The 21,144-nt window shown below is 40.8% G+C and overlaps 1 protein-coding gene and 1 pseudogene across 8 annotated transcripts in view; both read left to right on the top strand.

Annotated features, from left to right (window-relative positions):
- Positions 1-12,342, top strand: part of ppp1r13bb (protein phosphatase 1, regulatory subunit 13Bb) — a 29,435-nt gene extending 17,093 nt beyond the window's left edge. For 3 of the 8 annotated variants that reach the window (XM_038726249.1, XM_038726248.1, XM_038726254.1), the window contains 12 exons: positions 147-346; positions 502-666; positions 953-1,145; positions 1,689-1,817; positions 5,739-5,872; positions 6,117-6,567; positions 7,387-8,171; positions 8,253-8,405; positions 8,488-8,621; positions 8,764-8,930; positions 9,194-9,393; positions 10,024-12,342. In XM_038726249.1, the coding sequence (XP_038582177.1) occupies positions 147-346; positions 502-666; positions 953-1,145; positions 1,689-1,817; positions 5,739-5,872; positions 6,117-6,567; positions 7,387-8,171; positions 8,253-8,405; positions 8,488-8,621; positions 8,764-8,930; positions 9,194-9,393; positions 10,024-10,065 (2,753 nt within the window). In that variant the 3' untranslated portion in view covers positions 10,066-12,342. The remainder of the gene's footprint in view (positions 1-146; positions 347-501; positions 667-952; positions 1,146-1,688; positions 1,818-5,738; positions 5,873-6,116; positions 6,568-7,386; positions 8,172-8,252; positions 8,406-8,487; positions 8,622-8,763; positions 8,931-9,193; positions 9,394-10,023) is intronic. The other 5 variants (XM_038726251.1, XM_038726255.1, XM_038726250.1 and 2 more) reach the window with 5 other exon arrangements.
- A 1,363-nt stretch (positions 12,343-13,705) lies between these two features.
- LOC119909160 lies at positions 13,706-20,046 on the top strand (annotated as a pseudogene).
- The last annotated feature ends 1,098 nt before the right edge of the window (positions 20,047-21,144 follow it).

The raw sequence follows: 21,144 nt of genomic DNA, 5'->3' as shown, positions 1-21,144 counted from the left end.
TTTTATTTGTGTATGTAGACAGATTACATTTTTCATGCAACATTTTGACCAAGGTTGTGCTCATTACTATAAAGATTGCAGTAGTTTGCTAATTTTAAAATAGATTACGAATGACCTGATGTGATTTCTTCATTTGTCACATCCAGCGGCAGAGATTGAGCAAGTTAGCGGCCTGTTCCAAGAGAAGCAGGCGGAGCTCCAGTCTGCAGTGCTGAGGGTGGAGCAGCTCAGCCTGCAGCTGGAGGACCTGCGGAGGGGAAAGCTAAACGGCATACAGACCACCCTCAGCGGCCAAGTAACCGGTGCTGCAGCCCTTGAGCTCCGTAAACTCTACCAAGAGCTTCAGGTACCGCCTAGAAGAAATAAGCGCAACATCTAGTGAATGCTTTTATAGTTTCCACTGTTTTTGCTTTGCCCCTGGCTGATCCCTTACCCTGATGGCATTATCTATTGTTCTACTGAATCTGAACATGTGTTTGCGTCTGCATTCATCATCCACAGATCCGGAACAAGTTGAACCAGGATCAAAACAGCAAGCTGCAGCAACAGAAGGAGCTTCTTAACAAACGCAACATGGAAGTGACGCTCATGGACAAGCGCATCAGCGAACTGCGGGAACGCCTCTACAAGAAAAAAGCTGAGGCACGTCAAAAAGAGAACCTTCCTGTAAGACTAAGACCGCCTAACACACCTCCTCATTAAGACTCTTTTTGTTGCAATACTTCTGACAAATGTCCCTTGTCTCAGTGAGACGGCACTCCAGACACGGCAAATGTTCAATATAAAGTGAAATACAAAATTATTATTATTTTATCTTTTCATGTCTTAGGGGAAACTTGTGGACAATTTTTTTTTGCTCATGTCTCCTTATGGGCTCCATAATGCACATCTCTCTACATGCTGATTGTTTTCCCTGATATTTGAAACATTTTCTGACTTTCTCCTCTTACAGCTGAACAGAGCCAACGGGCCTCCCTCTCCCCAGCCCGCTCCTGGTACTCTGGGCCGTGTTGCTGCTGTTGGGCCGTACATCCAAGTCCCTGTATCGGGCCGGCAGGAAGGAGGCTACACCATGCCTCCTGATCCACTGAAGCCTCAGACTCTGGGCGTTAATAACCAAGCCAACCATGGCCGCAACAAGTCAGGTTGGTTGAAACCCATAAAATTGCATTTTCATTGTGTATTTTTCACCCAAAATTCAAGTCACTGTAGTGAAAGTGAAGCACAACTGTAGTAGTGGATACCATGTGATGCAAGTTTTAATTGAAAATGTGAGTGAAATTCTTGTTCTTTTCCTCATTAAGAAAACAGGACAGTTAGAAAAAAAGCAGATGAGAAGGTAGTTCCTGGATTCAGTTACATAGCAGCTTGGATACATGTACTCCCAGAGGCAGAAGTCTTACACCACTACACATCTTGCATGAAAAGTGTGTGACTGAAATTCCCTCCTGGGCCCACACTGTTTCTCTGTTTCCTTCCTACCTGACTCGTCAGTTAATTCTCCACCTGGACTTGATTTCTGTGATTTTTTTCCCCTTCTTCTCTAACCTCCTTCTCTTCCTGTGTTGTGCGTGTACTGTGATTCCCTTCCTTTTCTCTCCTCCTCTCTCATGTGTCTATTTTGTCCTGTCTTTGTAATGTCTCTGTTTCACTGGGCGTGGGGGTGGGGGCAACTCTTCCTGGGGCAGACGGTGTGCGAAAGCCTCCCGGCCCTTGGAAGGTGTCTGATTTAGACATCGTTGTGGACCCGGTTCCCCCGTCCCTTCCAGAATCACACCCGGGCACCGGAGCCTCCACTGGCTCTGACGGCACGTCCCGTGAGTGCACAGTGCTGCGTAAGCAGAGGGATGGCACTTCCTGAACCTTCTCTCTCAATTGTAGCACAGGATCCTCAGCATGCGCTCAAGTTTTTACTCATGACAACATTCTTATCTTCATATTCAGTTTAATTGGCCAGGAATTTATGATGACCAAATTGTGTTCTGCCTCAAGCCCCTTACACTCTAGTCAACTGATGTTTTTATGCTCCACAAAACAGATTCTCTACTATTCTTCACTATTTAAAAATAGTGGGGCTGATTTTCCCCACCAGGCAAATTAAAACCTAGATGCGTAGCTGGGAAATCTGAGGAGGAGATGAGCATCTGTGCCTGGGTAACTTGAACAATCGCTGACTGATGGAAGCATCCTTGTTTGGCATCATTACGCTCTCCTGCCAGTGCAGCATTGAGCCAGTGTTTCTGAGCTGTAGAGGACGTGTTGACATTTCATTTGGAGTGTTTCCTCTGTGGATTGCCTAATGACGTCAAAGTAGCGGGGTGCCATCTTGAAACACTTTGCTGCCAACTGCAGAAAGTCTACGCTCTCTAATCATAGTTGACACCATTCCTCATGTGAGGAAAGTGTCAGTGATAAAGCACTGCTGATCCTGTGTGTGTTTGTACACCTCTGAGAAGGTTCAATGATTCAAGTGCCCCATAAATTTACACATGCAAAAGCAGTCCAACATGTTTGGGCTTTGGTCTAATTCCATAACATTCCTATCCTGCCTAACCTTAACCATCACACCACACTCACTTTTAGACACTTAACATGCACAAGGAAATGTACTTGTACATGTTAAGTCATTGGATTCACTTAGCAACTGACACTCCTGTAATCTGTGAAGACACAGGTCAAGCTGTTTCCTTTTAGATTTACTTAGTGTTGGTAAAACTGTTTTATTAGTACTCTGCTATATTTAAAGAAATTTTTTTTTTTTACAGATTTCCCAATTAACCAAACTAATAGGCCTACTGTATGTTTGTTGACTATTTATAGTTAACATAGGTGACATATTGGAAATATGCTATAATTGGCCTTTTCTGCTCTGTCTGTTGCAGCTCTGCAGCTTTATTTATTTTCAGATTATACAAACAAATTCATGTGTAATGGTACCACAACTATTGCTGTTGTTTTGTTGTGTGTTCCTTTTTCCATCCTCTTCCTTTTCACCCTATCCTTACTGTCTAAAATTGCATTTTGTTAACCTGCACATATGTATTTTTTTTGAAGTAATTAGTTTAGTCTTGGAGGCAAACAGTACTGACTTTAGTGGCAGTACTAAAGCTGCGTTCACACCGAAAGCGAATTTCATATTCGCCTCGCTTTACTCGCACGAGTTTGACAGCTGGACATTTTGAGTGTTCTCACACAACGCGTTTTAAGCGAATAAATACAGCCTGTGGATACTACTGCTATATGAACCCAAAGTAAACCTTTTGCTGTGATTTAATTGCAATAAACGGATCAAACTGATGCCGAAATAACTACAATATAATGCAGTTTTGTTAGACATATGAATTCATGCTTTGTCAGGTCTGTCAGCAAGTCAGCAGGACAACAACTTTTAAAATGTTTGTATTCTGAAAGGAGTTCAGATCGATCAGGACTATGCTATGCTAACCTGTTCATACTAAAGTACAATGATAGCTGAAATAAAGTTACAGACACATTTTCTGAACTCACCAGGTAGTTCAACTTCCTCGCTTTCTTTTTCCAAGTAATGACCAGCTTTGTCCAGTTTTTATATAAAAATTAAGTAGTAGTCCAGCAGAACTCTGGTGGCATCCGACGCTAACAACAACAGTGGAACCGGATGTGCACGGCAGCTGAAGATAAATCAAGTTGTAATTCCAAAAACTAAAGTAAAAAGCTAATTTAACAAAAGCAGTTAACTCTGAGCTCCTCCCGCGGGTAAACGGCGTAGTTGTCAGAGCAGAATCCAGACAGAAAACGGGTGTTTATTTTTCCGAAAGCTGTAGCGCTACTCCCCGTACACTTCCCCGTTCTTTAGCAGCTCCTCTTCGGCCTGCGGATTGTCATTACAACACTCGGCAGGTCCTCTCCAAATAATACGCTCTGAAGCCGCCGGTGACGTTTGGACAGTCTCACCGCTGATAGGCTTTCGCAACATCGCATCAAGCGAATTTTTCGCCCAAGTTGAAAAATTTGAACTCGCGTGAAACGGCGAATGTCGCGACAAACGCCTCATTTGCGCCGCCTGGAGCAAATTCGCGTCTTTGCATTGACTTTGTATGTAATCAAGCCGCCCAAAACGCTGGATTCGCTTTCGGTGTGTATGCACCTTTAGTCAGCATCCCTTTATCTTCTACTATATTGCAAGTTTGTTAGTATTTACTAAATGTATCTGAATTAAAGCACTACATGACTAAATACATGCACACTGTAGCAAAGTACTAATGCAGATATATTCATTGCCATCATTACTGTGAAGCAAAGGCTCAGGATTTTTGTCCTATTGATCAACAGCCCCTCTTAAAACATTTGGTTGTTGTTGTTTTTTATGGTGTTTTTGATAGATTTTACTTTAAGATGTAAGACGGACAACTTGCAAATCTTCTTGTGCAAGAAATAAAGAAATGTTGTGATGTGCCAGATGTGTGTAGCCACATCGATTTTTAACAGAAAATGGAAATTTTGAGAATTAAATAACTGACCATAAATAGTTAAAGTGTCTCCCGGAAAACCCAGCTAATATAAGAGACTATGCTGGGTGGGCCTCGGACACTCTCCGGGGCATGCACCCCCGGAAGAAAAATTTGTACATTTTAAAGTTAAATGCATTAATTTGGTACAGTATCTATGAAGAACTTTGTACGCTTGTGAACAATGTTGTGCTCTAATAAACTATTTGATCATAAACTTATTGTAGAGCTATAAATGGTGATGAAACAGCAACAAAAGTCAACAAACTTAATGTTTTTCCAAAAACTCTAAATCAAAGAATAGAAAATAGAAAGGAAATTCCCTTACATGATGTTGTTTTTTTTTACTTATAATGGACAGATACATGTATATGTATAATATGTTTTATACTTTCAGTGAATTTAATCCGATTAATTTTATTTCCATACTGTATAGATACCTTATTTTGAAAACCGGGCGTTCTCACATTTGTATCCTCGGGCTAAATTCATTAAGTCCGACCAGAGTCTGACCCAGTTTGATAATAATGTCAAAGTGTGCGAGCTTACAGTAGTGCGGAGCAGTGGCACAAAAAACAACTTTAGAGATCTGAAATGTAATTATGAGATGTGTAAAAAATATTTTCGGTTCATTTTGAAACTATGGCGGAGCAAATTACACTATGGCAGGGCGCCATGGTTTGTATATGGGAAAGGCCTCAGGTCAGTGTGTATTTAGGGTTTGAAGTAAATGGTACATGAAGCCATTTCTCTGAAAAACAATTTATTTTCTTCCGTGACCTCTGGTAATATACATAATAGAGAATTTGATTTTTAGAGAACTGGTTTGATTCTTCCATTATCTTTGCTTAGACATGTGAAAGATGCTGAATTCATATTAACAAAAAGGCAACAAGGAATCTGTTTGAATATCTCTTAATGGTGTCTGGTTAATAGGATAGGTTTCTCAAAATCCTGAACCCTCCATTTAATACCAATACTGGGTCAAAATGGTACTGATACATGTGTTCTGTGTGTATAAAGTCTTATACATACATTCTATTCCACATGATGTGGTTAATCGCGCATTAAGTGACACATTTCAAATAAAGAAATGAAAATGGTACCATTTAGACCTAGCTCTGGTGGACATGCTTCGTCACTACTCAGAGTTGTAAAAGAGGTTCATGTTTCTCATACCACCTCAGTCACCGGCTATGATCTTTTTTTTCTCTTTTGCAACACACTTAACTGTGTCTGTTTGTGCCCTAGCTAATGACACTGGTTGGCCTACTGTAGGCAAGACCAACACATCTCTAAAGCCTCCTGAGAGAAGAGACTCAGGGACCGATACCCAGGGCAAGAGCCCTCCCTCAGGCTCCCCTGTCACTCCAAGTGCAGAAAAGGTAGCTCTTCTAATTCCCTTTTAATCTGTGTTCATTGTTTTTGTAGCTGTAGATGTCACATCTGTAAAAAAAATAAATAAATAAAAAAGTTCTATGTTTGAGATTGTGCTAGAGATAAACTGTCATAGCATCTTGATTAATAATAACCTTAGGGCAAGAAATTGAGATTTAGTCACATTTCTCTCTACAAAAGTTGTGTTTTTAAAGGTTGGATGTTGCCGTGTTATTTTATGCCTCTACACAGGTGCTAGATTCCAAAATGGCTGTGTCCTCCCCTGCCATATCCAAGCCACAGCCGCCCCCCTATGGCTCCCATCTCACCTCCGCAAACTCTGCCAGCTCCTTGGAGCGCCGCAAGGACGCACCTCCTCCCCGTCCGCTACCAGCCCCGCCAGCTCCTGCTTGGCCCCGCGTACCCCCCTCCACAGGCTCGTCCTCACAGCAGATACAGCAGCGAATCTCAGTGCCGCCAAGCCCCACCTTTCAGCCTAATGCACCACTTTTCCCCCCTGGGCTGAGTGAGCGTCTGGATCCCCCACCAGCTGTGGCAGTGCGCCCCTTCATCCCAGACAGAGGATCGCGGCCTCAGTCGCCCCGAAAGGGCCCGCCTACCATGAACTCCAGCTCCATCTATCACATGTACCTCCAGCAGGCAGCGCCAAAGAGCCAGCCACTCAAGCCTGCTCTCAAAGCAGGTAAGACCTGGGTTTGAAGAGATTGTCAGAGAAAAATGCATTTTCATGATTGGGTAGTTTAATAGTTAAATATTGAATCATTTATTTTTATTATTTATGCTGTATATTGTCGTGTCTCTTTCAGTGTTGCTGCAACTTAAAAGATCCAGTTATGTCTTCTTGGATAAAAATTAATGGTATAGGAACCAGTCACTTCATCTTTTAGACTTTGTCTTCTCTGACCCTTCAAGGACATATATATACATACATTATACATATATAAATATGGACATAGTTACACAAAAAAATCAGAAGAAACAGAAAGTGGTCAGCAACACACAGTACAATAAAGAAGAAAACAAGAAGTTAATAAACAAGTATTCAAATATGCAAACAGGCATACTGTGGTAAATTAAAAGTAGCCGTTAGTCAGATCAGTAGTCTGTAATGTCAGAATATAGGAGAAGAAAGTTGTGGTTAACAAAAAGGAATCGACAGTTTTGACTTGTGATTTATCTTTTTACATTAGGTGTTAAGAAAAAATTTAAAACTTGTTTCAGCCTTAAATGCGAGAATTAACATGTTTTTCTCTAATTATATAATTTAAAATTGAATACCTTTTCTTTGGATTTTGTACTGTAACCAAAAAACAACGAATTTGAGGAGAATTTCTCCTCAGGCTCTGGGAAAGAGTGATGGTCAACTTTAACTGACATTTTAGACTGCCGATAATCTAACTAATCGATTAATTAAAATAATCTGACAAGTGAATTGATTATCAATATATGATGATGGTGTCAGTGCCTCTATTATAATTCCACGCTGTCTGTTTGTCTCTAGTATATGGGAAGCCGGTTCTCCCTCCCAGCTCAACACCCCCCTCGCCCCTTCCTTTCGTCCAGGCGGGAGGGGCCTTCCCATTACTCCAAGGCCAACCCAGTGGTGAAGACACTTTTGAGGGAGAATTTGATGAGTTCTTCCAGGCCCCAGAGCCCTCAGCGCCTCCTCCCAGTGTGGAAAACATCCCACGACCACTCAGCCCCACTAAGCTAACACCCATGGTGCACTCCCCGCTGCGTTACCAAAGTGACGCCGATCTTGAGGTGCTCCGTAAAAAGCTGGCCAACGCTCCGAGGCCGCTTAAGAAGCGCAGCTCCATCACAGAACCAGAGGGCCCCAGTGGACCCAACATCCAGAAACTGCTCTATCAGAGGTTCAACACTCTAGCAGGAGGCATAGAGGGAAACGGAGTCAGTGGGACAGGAGTTGGCAGCAGTGCAGGTAATGGAACACCTTTTTATCAGCCAGCTAATCCTCCTGGATATCTGGGAGGCGACTCTGTGGCTGATACAGACAATGGCAACCTCCCATCTGAGACGCCGCTACCGCCACCACCGGGGGCAGAGGAGCCGGGCTCTGAGGCTCTAGCTCCATCTACTGACGCTAATGACAACGAGCCGCTGCCCTTGCCGCCAGAAGGCCTGGGGGATCCTGCTGAAGCAGAGGGGCCAGAGGAGGACGATGACAACAACAACAACGTGGGAAGCTCTGAGGCGTCACTGCCCAGCCCTGTCCCGGAGGTCACCACTCAAGAAGAAAGCGGCACGGCAGTATCGCAGCCGCTGGTGAGAGATGCATACACACAGACTTGTTATTACATTTAGTTAAATTTTCAAAGTTTTAAATTCCTCTCTTTATCGTGACAGGAGAAGCGCACAAACCTGAAGAAGCCGAACTCTGAGCGCACAGGCCACGGCTTCAGGGTGAAGTTTAACCCTCTGGCCCTCCTGCTGGATGCCTCACTGGAGGGAGAGTTTGACCTTGTCCAGAGGATCATCTATGAGGTATGTCGCGACTGTGTGAGTATACTTTACTTATTTATTTAAATTTGCATGTACGCTAAGCACTCATCTTTTCATCTGGGGCCTTCTTTTTTTCCAGGTGGAGAATCCTAGCACCCCTAATGATGAGGGCATCACACCCCTGCACAATGCAGTGTGCGCAGGACATCACCACATAGTCAAGTTCCTTCTGGATTTTGGTGTGAACGTCAACGCTGCAGACAGTGATGGATGGTGAGTCCAAGCTCTCCGACACAGGAGAGCTGGACGATGACGCGCTTAGAAATACATTTTGTTCAGTTTGATTTTACTGATTTGCCGTTGTACCCTTTTTTGTTTATCGTGTTTGTTTTCCTGTTTGTGTTTGCTGGGACAGGACTCCGCTTCACTGTGCCGCCTCCTGCAACAGTGTCCATCTCTGCAAGTTGTTGGTTGAGTCGGGGGCTGCCATCTTTGCCAGCACCATTAGTGATGTGGAGACTGCTGCGGACAAATGCGAAGAAATGGAAGAGGGCTACATCCAGTGCTCCCAGTTTCTATACAGTGAGAAGCAATCAGTCTTGTGTAGCGTTCACAAGTGTAACTCTGAAAAGACTAGTTCACTTAAAAATAAAACATTTGTCATTATAGCCCCAATTCAGTCAGTCCAAATGTCATTGAGGTTTGTACAAACACGTAGCAAATCAGACCGGGTGCTTGTACGGCATTTGGTTTTAACAACTTGGGATTACTTTATCTATAAAGATATTGATTTGATCCAATATCATTGTAAGATTAATATTAACAGATTGGACTCTCTCTTGCAGGCGTTCAGGAGAAGCTGGGTGTGATGAACAAGGGGACGGTGTACGCACTGTGGGATTACAAAGCTCAGAATCCGGATGAGCTGGCGTTCAGCGAGGGGGACGCCATCACTGTTCTCCGACGACAGGACGACAGTGAAACGGAGTGGTGGTGGGCGCGACTTGAGGACAACGAGGGCTACGTGCCCCGCAACCTGCTGGGGGTAACAACAAAATACATTATTTGTCACACATGTCTCACCAATATGTTTAACTTAACTTGCCACAAGTAGGACAAATTATTAGTGCTTGGCACTTCTTCTCCGCTGTGTTCTTATATGTTTGTTCAGATTTTCTGTAGAGCTGAAATAAGAGGATTTATTGATCAGTCGATGGACAGGAAACAAATTAACTACTTTTTATGGATGGTTAATTGTTTGCGTAACGCTTTTTCAGGAGTAACTTAGGCTGAAAAGCAGTGTTTCACTTTCTGGTTGAACATTTCAAGACTATTTGACCTCTGAAAGAAGGCATATTCATTGATAATGAAAATAACAGTTAGTTGCAGCCCTAAATGACGGTACGACCTGTTCTAATGATTGACTTTACCCATTTGCTAATCACTGCTTAAATATTAATAATATGGATATATTTTGGTTGGGAAAAGATTGATAATATCAGTAAGTCAGTGAATCTGGTGTGATGTCCAGCTCGAATCATGGGGTTTTAGATAAGGCACTGAAAAGACAAATGCATAACTGTACTAATGATGTCAGTGACAAAGTACATGAAAACAAACATGAGCATGTCAAATTAGTGAACGTTTCCCCTCTTTCTGTTTGTTTTCTCTGCAGCTCTATCCTAGGATCAAGCCTCGTCAGCGCTCCCTAGCGTAGTGTCTCACTCCGTTGACCTCTAACAGCTGGACTTGTGACAAAACCAAGAGCAGAGAACAAAGGAGCCTGGCGCTCCGTCTTCTCCCCTGTGGCCATAACCTCCCCCGGCCTTGTGCTTCTCACAAAATCCTTTCTTTTTTTTTTTCTGAAGCAGTGGGCACCGAACTGTGATACACATATTTATATCTGCACACACGTAGACTCACTCACTCACACACACACAATTAAACACAAGCACTCCAAAATCTCTTAAACCACTCCATCCTGACACCCCCATCACCACCACCTTTGTTCAACCTACTGCTCTGTCATTGTCCCAACTTGATTTTACCCAGATTCAGTGTCTGCTCTGTATCAGACATCAACTAAAGAATAAAACACTAACCCTTGTCTAAGTATTATAATTACAGTGTTCACACTTCATTTTCATCTCCCTAATGAGCTCTATAGTGGCACTGCAGTAAATGGTGACTGGAAAATCATCTCTAAGGGTGAGAAAGTGCTGATTTATGTTAGTGAAATGTAATTTCAGTTCTAAGACATTACTTGGGCTGTTATGCCAATTTGATCTCCTTTCACAAAGAAACACTAACACAGAAAAATGTGCTCTTGTTTGATTTTGCTGTAGTCCAACCACCAAAGATGAAAATAGATTTAACTCTTTTAATTCTGTTACTCCCTAAAACCTTGCAGAATTTTTAAGAAGATCTTTAAGTGAGATAATCTATTGGGTTGCTGCTATCACTAATGATTAACAGCTCCCAGCATTAAAAGTCCTTCTAGATATTGTCATGGTATTAAGTCCTCAGTATTAACTACACAGGCCAGTCAGAACAAATCCGTGTTGAAGCAAAGATGTATATAGATTGACAGCTCATGTCGTCATGAATCGCTTGTCAAGAACATTGTTGCAAGACATTTTTATTCATTCACTGTCATCTGTTCAGAATCTGGATGCAAGGCTAATGTGGACCTGTAGCAACAGCATCAATAACCTGTAACCAAGTACCAAATTTTTTTCTGTAATGTGAGATCTCAAGACGTATCAAGCTCTGTTCAAATGAACATTTTAAATATTTACTCAGAGTTTGTATTTTTGCTAGTCTGATTATCCCTGAAATGAACAGCTTGTTTGCTGCTATATTTTCACGGAAATGGGTAAAGAACAGTGTTTTGCTTTACCGAAAAAGGTTGCCAAATTGAGAAGTGCAACATCTGTAGAGTGTGTATAAATGTTATACATGCAAAAGATCTCTGGAAGAAAGTATTGCAGGAATAAGGAAAATGGTAAATGGTAGTTTTATAGTTTTTAATTTCACAGTGGGGAGGCAGGAAAGAATCCGCTACACAGAGACAAAGATGTCAATTTTGCCATATACTTTAATATTGAATAAGTAATTTACATTCTGTATAGTGATTCTAATTAATCCAGACATTTAGAAAAAGTTGGACCTCTCTTCAGAGAGCCACTTTTTCTGACTTCTAGCACTTGTAATTTAACTTGACAAGACCTGCAAGCAGTATCTCTATGTGAAAAGTAAATTAAAAGTATTGAATCCAGACACTGCACATCACTGAAATCATCAGCCAGACCATCGTGCCCCCAACTTGACAAAGTTAACACTCAATTTTAATAACCTTTTTTTCTACTTGCTTCAAAGTAGGTCTGTGGTCATCTTACCATTGCAGTTGTTTTTCTGTGGCTTTGACAAACCCCACTTGAAACACTTAATCTCAGGACCAACATGGTGCTGCTGACACTGTTCCACCACTAAACTAGTGATCATCGTTCTATTTTCATTCTCAAAAAACATCACCTTTGTTTGAGCAGCAAACAAAACAAAAGAGAAACAGTCCAAATTTACAGTACAGCCATGGGCATAAATTATTAATAGATGAAGAGACCGTTATTGTGGCTGAACTATAAATGAGAAATTCAGACTTTAAATTCGCTTGAGACAATCCTGAATTTGCCCAGGTCTCTTCCTCCAGCTGCCCCCTTTCAGGTACACCATTCCAGTAACACTACCATACATTTGTTATCTGTCACATCATTGAACACCTAGAGTCCATCAACTTGTTCTGAACCTTGAGTGACTGAGTGTTATGCCAAGTGTGCTAGTGGCCCAGGCTTTATCATGATTTAACCTGTACATAGTGTGAGGAGATGTGTAATATGTCTGTTTGCTGTATGGACAAGTGGGCTTTCTGTATAAACGCTGTACTCACACATTCAACTCTGTAAATGTCAACAATAAAACAGAAGCTCTGGCATGACGAATGTCTTTCATTGTCGTATCCGCAAAATAATGCAAACAGTGCAGTGTTAAATTTAATGAAATTTGTAAAAGAATGTTTGCTTCCCCTTTTCTATAATAACATGATCATGAGGCAGGACCATCCATGGTGGATTTAGGATTTACTGATGAGCTGCTGTAATTTGAGAAATTTGAGCTACTAAGGTAGAAGATTTATTTGTGATATTACAAAGGTTGTAAAGTGAAAAAGGGTTTTTTTGGGGGGGGGGGTTATGGCAGCAGTAACTTCCATATCATTTTTCCCAAAAGGCAGCAGGGTGAACCGGCTGTGGCTAGGGTGGGTACTGTCTTTTAATATCCTTTAGGCTCTACGTAGTCACCTCACCGATTTCACTGATCCTCAGGAGATGGGTTCTACTGATCTTCTGAGCAGTTTTTATCACCCGCAGTAAAGCCCTCCTGTCCTGGGCCGTGCACATCCAAAGCCAGTTTGTGATGTTTCCAGTCAGGATGCTTTCTATTGTTCTGTAAAAGCGGACAAGAACTTGGCACAGGAAACTTCACAACAGATTTCTCTCCATGTCAGGGTTTGCAGTCTTAGGTGTACAGCATGAACAGGGGCAACTGGGAATGAGCACCAAATGTTAACAAGGGCGAGTTCAGCGCCGACAAAAGGTTTATTCCAAAGGAAACAGTGGCGCCTTGAACATCCTGCTGTGTACGCAAGCGTACTGCATTTCACTGCCTTTTTAACATCGTTGTGTTTACAAACTTGTCGCAGCTTATTGGGTAACACCTGAGACACGCCCACCAAACAGGAGAAAACATAACTCAAAGCCCGTTGCAGAACGTTGCGCAAGTTTGCAAGAAAACATGTCATTCAATCCGAAAACGTTGCCAACCGGTGCAAAACGTTTTGAGATTGAAGTCACCCCAAATGTTTTCATGTTGCGGTCCCCCAATTACATCGAGCCTCTATGTGGGGGCCATAGACCGTTGGGGCCAAGTATATCCAGTAGTCTAACTATACAGAGGTAAACATATTAAAGGTCCTTAAAAAGTAAAATAAGTATGTCAAAAATTCAAAAAGGAAATAAATACAGTTTTGAGCTCAATGACCTGAATTGAATCTATATAGTATATCATATCACTTTTGAATATAATAAGCTAAGTCAGTAAATGCACATATGAATTTGATATCTGGCAAGTTAAAAAAAACCGATTACGGTTTATAATTTTAAAATTATATTTAATTTGAAAGTATACAAGATGACAGTTAGTATGTTTAACCAATAGGAAATAAGTTAATGTGGCATTCGACCAATCGGATTCAAGGTCTATCCCCGTGTAAACCAGTATAAAAACCCAAGTCTTAGAGGATTGACGAGAAGGCCGCTACTATCTCGGGGAGATATCAAGTATTAACTCATATTTTCTAAAGCAACGGTTATATAACGCTACCTGAAAACCTGAATAAACATGGTGAGTATGTAGTAGTTTTCTCTTGTTTATTTTTGAAAATTGTATTGGTCGTATGTAGTAGCCCACATTACTGTTAACGCTAGATATAAATGTAACTTAAGTTGACGTGACTAAATCGGTGTTAGCGTTAGCGAACGTTAACGGTCAGAGGTTTAGCACCAAGCTAACGTTAGGTAACGTTATCGTTATCTGAAAAGTCTTGGTGGAGGAGGGCAGTGAACAGTTTACTTAACCAAGTTTCATGCCAATCTTAATTGGGTTTTTTTGTACATAAGGTGTAATTTACCTTATTTGGATTGTAATGTTTTCCGATTAAAAGGTAACACCGCAGACCTGAATTAACGTTAGAATTCTCAACTGTCAACGGTTCTCAGTGGTAATGTTAACCCTTAATGTTAGAAAAAATCCGGTCCTCTGTTTTATCAGTATAATGATAATTATACAGGACTTCCTTGTAAAAGAGACTGCATCTCAATGGGACATTTCCTGTTTAAATAAAGATTTATATAAAATTACATTAATTATACTTGTAAGTACAAGGGTAATTCGTTAGTCTGTAACTGTAACTTAACATTACTTTAGTAGTATTGAGATGGACAGAGCACCGGCTGAGCTAACTTTCCCTTGCTCAAATTATCACAACCCACCCTAAACCTAAATGTCTTTATTGAGCCAATTTTGTTATATTTGTTGAAATTCTCTGTACTCCTAACTGCAATCAATAAACCAAATACTTAGACACATGAAAATGAAATAAAATAACTGTATCTACGGCTGTCCGCCACCAATCATTTCATTTGGTTGCCTAGCAACGCTGGAGAACCAGGCGGGAAACTGCTAGATTTTGCAATAACGTCCGGCTGCGGACTCTAGCACCGCTCACGCCACGCCCCCCCCGGTACAGTCTGTAATGACTGGCTGTAGCCGCAGCACCTTTCTGTATGGTCTGTTTTGCACAGGGCATACTTATTCCCGCCCAATTTGCACCACGCATTTGTGGACATTGTAGTTCTGAGTTGACAGCATATATAAAAATATAATAATTAATTTAATATTAACCTCCAATAATACTACATATATATTTTTAAAATTAAACTCCAATCTTGATATGCATGTTTCCACAACAGTGAAAGCTGGATATTAAAGGCTGGCAGTATCAACAGTTAACAGTCCCATTGCATGTTGTCATATTAAGCAGGCACAAATAGAAAAACCAAAGACAATAACACAACCAGCATGACTGGTGCATCTGTTTATTGAGGATGTACACAAATGTTACATATAAAATGAATAAAACAGAATAAAATACCACAATATAATAAAATAAGATTAAAAAAACAACAACAGAACAATAAAAATGTAGGTGAGGATATTAATAGAAACATAAAACTTTGGACTAACATGAGTATTTTTAAAATGATCAAAAACTCAGTTTTAAATGACTTGAGATCAACGATGTTACAGTAAATCTTTGTTTACCAGATGTGGATATAATCTGACACTTTTACCAACACTCCTGATCCTGCCAGTCTGGATAAAATACTGTATTTTTATCAACGATTAAATTTATTATTTCGATTACTAAAAAGCTTCATTTAATCCATATAACTTTATAGCACACTGTTTTGCATGGACATTTATTACTGTCGCACATCGCACTTACGCTGTGTGAACACCATGTGACGAAGAAGACAGTCCAAAGTATGGGATTATTTCCAACTAAAAGAAAACAACAAATCTGTAATGTTACAGTCCATCCACCGTAGAAGAAACTTATGTGGCCTACCGCAACAGCACGACAGCATAATGTTACAGTCTGTCGTGAGTTTGTGTTGTAACGTCACAGTCATGGGTTAACTGGGTGCACCTTAGTATAACTTAAATAGCACTTGAAGTGTTATTTTTGTGTTAGTCTCTTTAAGAGACTATGGTGGGTGGACCTCGGACCCTATATGGGGGTCTGGGGGCATGCCCCCCTGTAGAAAATTTGGACATTTAAAGTTAAATGCATTAATTTGGTGCAAAATTAAGAGGCTATCTATGAATAACTTTGCACTCTTGTAAACAATGTTGTGCTCTAGTAATCTATTTGATCATAAACCCATTGTATAGCTATAAATGGTGATGAAACAGCAACAAACGTCAACAAATGTATTTAATGTTTTTCCAGCAACCCCAAATCAAAGAATAGAATAAGTAATTTCCTAACATTTTATTGTTGTTGTTGTTTTTACTTTTAATGGACACATGTAATATGTTTTATACTTTCTGTGAATATGATATAATCCAATTAATATTAATTCCATACTGTATAGACACCTTATTTTGACATCTGTATCCTCGCGCTAAATTCATCAAGTCTGACCCAGTTTGATAAATTATGTTGTATGCGGTTCTCTGTCGCGTAACATGAAGACTTCACACCCTCTCTTCTGGTTGGACTCTCATACTGCAAGACTTGTCTTTGTAAAAAGAGAAATCGTCTTCTCACAAACGAGTGATAGAAACAGACCATAAAGGTTACTGTAGTTACCTCAAAAGAAAAGTGGTTGTCTGAAGTCGGATGTCAAAGTGTGTGAGCGTGCGACCTTACAGCAGGTCGGAGCAACTCCCACAAAACACAACGTTAGAGGTCTGAAACGTTATTTTGAGGTGTAAAAATATTTGCATTTATTCATTGATGCATCAATGAATCAATGAAATAATCTGTAGAAGCTTCGAGTACTACAATTATCGTTAGCTGCAGCTCTAATTTCCATTTGCCCATTGAGGTTCTGGATTGAGGTCCTTCATGTTTTCTGCAGCCAGGAGTGGAGTGTCTTGCTTTATTTTGTGGGTAAATGAAAATGCTGCATGTATCAGGTGACGTGTGTTTTTTTTAATTTCCATTTAATATTGCCATAGCTCTTAAACTGTCTTCAATATGCGATGAGTAGTCAAGCTAAATGTTAAAAAAAAACTCTTTGTTTCCCCCAGCGTGAGTGTATCTCAGTGCACGTGGGTCAGGCTGGTGTCCAGATTGGCAATGCCTGCTGGGAGCTTTACTGCCTGGAACATGGGATTCAGCCTGATGGACAGATGCCCAGTGACAAGACCATTGGAGGAGGAGATGATTCATTCAACACCTTCTTCAGTGAGACTGGAGCTGGAAAGCACGTCCCCAGAGCTGTTTTTGTGGACCTGGAGCCCACTGTCATTGGTAAACTCTTCAGTGTTTCCCATTAATTAATTATTAAGCTAGCCGCGCCTACATTTGGAGTGCACACGTATTAAAGCCTTTCTGATAAATTCACTGAAACAGACCAGAGTGAGCTGACAGGCAGGTTAGCGACTTTATCCTGTCAGTTTCTCTCTTTACAAAGACAAGTGTTGTTATATGAAAGTCCTACCTGAAGAGAGGCTATGAAGTCTTCATGTTACGCGATATGAGAACCAGATGCAACATTATTATCAAATTGGGTCGGACTCTGGTCGGACTTAATGAATTTAGTCCGAGGATACAAATGTGAGAACACCTGGTTTTCAAAATAAGGTATCTATACAGTATGGAAATAAAATGAATTGGATTAAATTCACTGAAAGTATAAAACATATTACATGTGTCCATTAAAAGTAATAAAAAAAAACCCAACAATAACATGTTAGGGGAATTACTTATTCTATTTTCTATTCTTTGATTTAGGGTTTTTGGAAAAAATAAAATTAAAATAAATTGTTGACTTTCACCATTTATAGCTCTTCAATGGGTTTATGATCAAATAGTTTATTAGAGCACAACATTGTTTACAAGTGTACAAAGTTCTTCATAGATACTGTACCAAATTAATGCATTTAACTTTAAAATGTACAAAATCTTCTTCTGGGGGTGCATGCCCCCGAACCACCGAGCATGCCCGAGGCCCACCCACCATAGTCTCTTAAAATCCTGTGGGAAACACTGCTCTTTATTAGATATAGACCATAGTTGCTGCTTGAGTTCATCAAACCCTTGAGTCATTTTATGTTAACCTGTCTCCTCAGATGAGGTGCGCACTGGGACCTACCGGCAGCTGTTCCACCCTGAGCAGCTGATCACTGGCAAGGAGGATGCTGCCAACAACTACGCCCGTGGACACTACACCATTGGCAAAGAGATCATTGATCTGGTGCTGGACAGGATCCGTAAACTGGTGAGTCACTTCAGAGCCGGAGGCGTTTCTTCCTGATGAGAGGGGGAGCCTGTGATGAAATATATGATATAATTTTAAAGATTTTATGTATTAGCTATGTGACAACAGCACATGTATGCTGTGCATCAAATCACAACAAACATTATGGAGTTTACCTTTGCTCCACCAGAGGACACCAAGTCATTATCCATGACAACTAATACCTCTGCCCATTTTAAGCAATGTCCTAATCATCTAGTCATGCAGATGCCTCCAGTCAGTACAGTGGAGATGAATGGGATTTTGTGAAAAAATTGTAATCACATTTAATAAAATTCAGCAGAAACAGTCTTTCCAGTTACTCTTATCACATAACAAGGTCAAAAGAATTATTGGGACTATTATTCTATTATTTATTTCTGGGGGGTGGAAGAGTCTGTGGACCATCCAAAGTAGACATTGTTTCTGGTAAGATGTTTCAGTTGTTTTATTGTTTTTCTTTTTCAAATGCTGAGAGCACCACCCAGCCAAGTGACTGTGAAAAAGCTTTGACCGAGATTAACATATATAGCAAATTTTGTTATATTTGTTATAAATATAACATATATAGAGAGCAACTAGTGAAAATTTCAGTGTCAACAAATGACAGCAAAGCTTTTTTTTGTCATTTGGCCAGTTCACAGATTTAATGTTTATTGGATATAGCTGATTAAATCGGCTAGCAACACTTGTCATATAAGCTATAGATCAAATCTGAAGTTACTATTTCTTATGTTTTAATTATTAATTTGCCTTAATTCTTATGGATTTTGATCATCTAAGCTGTGTTAACTCATGTCTTATATTTGGGCGCAACGTCTTGTCTGTCTGTCCCCAGGCTGACCAGTGCACTGGTCTGCAGGGCTTCCTGGTTTTCCATAGCTTCGGAGGTGGCACCGGCTCTGGTTTTACCTCCTTGCTGTTGGAGCGTCTGTCTGTAGACTACGGCAAGAAGTCCAAGCTGGAGTTCTCCATCTACCCAGCTCCTCAGGTGTCCACTGCTGTGGTGGAGCCGTACAACTCCATCCTGACCACCCACACCACCCTAGAGCACTCTGACTGTGCCTTCATGGTGGATAACGAGGCCATCTACGATATCTGTCGCAGGAACCTGGATATTGAGCGTCCTACCTACACCAACCTGAACAGGCTGATGAGTCAGATTGTGTCCTCCATCACCGCCTCCCTTCGTTTTGACGGTGCTCTTAACGTTGATCTTACAGAGTTCCAGACCAATTTAGTGCCATATCCCCGCATCCACTTCCCTCTGGCCACCTATGCCCCTGTCATCTCTGCTGAGAAGGCCTACCATGAGCAATTAACAGTGGCAGAAATCACCAACGCCTGCTTTGAGCCATCCAATCAAATGGTAAAATGTGACCCTCGTCACGGCAAATACATGGCTTGCTGCCTTCTGTACCGTGGAGATGTGGTGCCCAAAGATGTCAATTCTGCCATTGCCACCATTAAGACCAAGCGCACCATCCAGTTTGTGGACTGGTGCCCCACTGGTTTCAAGGTTGGCATCAACTACCAGCCGCCCACTGTCGTTCCTGGTGGAGATCTGGCTAAGGTCCAGAGGGCGTGTGCATGCTGAGCAACACCACTGCTATTGCAGAGGCCTGGGCTCGGCTTGACCACAAGTTTGATCTTATGTATGCTAAGCGTGCTTTTGTTCACTGGTATGTAGGTGAAGGTATGGAAGAGGGAGAGTTTTCGGAAGCCAGAGAGGACATGGCAGCTCTGGAGAAGGATTATGAGGAGGTTGGAGTTGACTCCGTTGAGGGTGAAGGAGAGGAGGAGGGTGAGGAGTATTAAAAAAGAACAAAGCCACTGCTTAAATGGGAAACAGTTTGTTCCAGTGTGCTCTAATTATAATCCAAGGTTTGTCTTATAAAATACCAGTTTGGTCATGTTCTGAATAACATTTCTGAAAATGTAAGTTTGGATGTTCCAAAGAAGGCTTTTTAAAATATAATTAATTCCAGTATCTAATGTTTTGTCTATCAAACCTGTCATTTTGAGAATTGAATAAAGTTCATGTGGCATGTGAAGTTGAGTCTTTGGTCAATACAAATTTTTCTTGTATTAAAAATAGTATTTAATTTAATTATTAAATGCTATTTGAGATAAATGTTTTGGTTTGTAGTTTAACCATAAAGTTAAAAAGCATGAGCCAACAGTGGACACAGTCTAAACCAGTGGTTGTCAAAGTGGGGTCCTTGAGGGGGTTCTAGGGGATCCCTAGCAAAAAGGGGAATACTTCATTTTCATTATAATTCTGTCCATAAGTAGCACAGTGACAGAATGTTTGACTATTTTGGTCATAGGTTTCATACACTATAATAAAACATCTAAAAGCAAAAATCCTATCAGATGGGGAACCCTGGGACAAAATCTTATCAAATGGGGGTCCATGGTCTAATTTGTGTTTAGGGGTCCCTGATGTGAAAAAGAACCGCTGGTCTAAACTACTTTAAAAATGCACATTAATGATTTACCTGTAATATATTGCACAATAAATCTACATTTAATGCAACACTTCTGATCAAAAGTATTACAGAATAAAAATACTAGCATTTGAGCTTTATTGTAGCGATGACACTATATAAATCAGAAAGGTGTTGTGGTCTATATTGTATCCCAGTAATGAAGGGCCCCTGAAATGTTTGAAAGCCAGCAGATGTGCCATACTTGCAGACTGACCAAACCAAAAATGTCCCCGGATTTAATTTCAGAAATCTGTTTACCTTATACTTGCTGCATTTCAAGCCCAAAGCTTCTGGTCTTTTTTTGGCACAAATAGAAAAAAATCCTCACAGCTTCACAAGGCTTTACCATCACCAGCGGCCGCTCCCTCTCCTTTCAGTGCTTCACACTTCCACCTCCCTCTTTGGCACTCAGTTATTCTCATTACATAAGTACAAGCAGCCTCCAAGGACAGAGAAGTAGCCTGGAGGGTCAATAATCTCATGATCTTTAAAACCTGATATTCATAAAGTTACCTCACAGTCTCTAGATCTATGGTGATTGTAGAATAATGTGAGAAACCTTGGTTATTAAATGGTTCTACATTAATGTTACCTAAAGGTTAACCATCAAAGAATGGATGTTTGCTAAAGTTAACTGTGAGCTAGTGTAAAACACTAAAC

The sequence above is a fragment of the Micropterus salmoides genome, unplaced genomic scaffold, assembly GCF_014851395.1.
Source record: "Micropterus salmoides isolate LMB-PRFRI ecotype aquatic unplaced genomic scaffold, ASM1485139v1 Ms_hic_scaffold_18, whole genome shotgun sequence".
NCBI lineage: Eukaryota > Metazoa > Chordata > Actinopteri > Centrarchiformes > Centrarchidae > Micropterus > Micropterus salmoides.
This window is presented reverse-complemented; position numbering and strand designations above follow the sequence as displayed.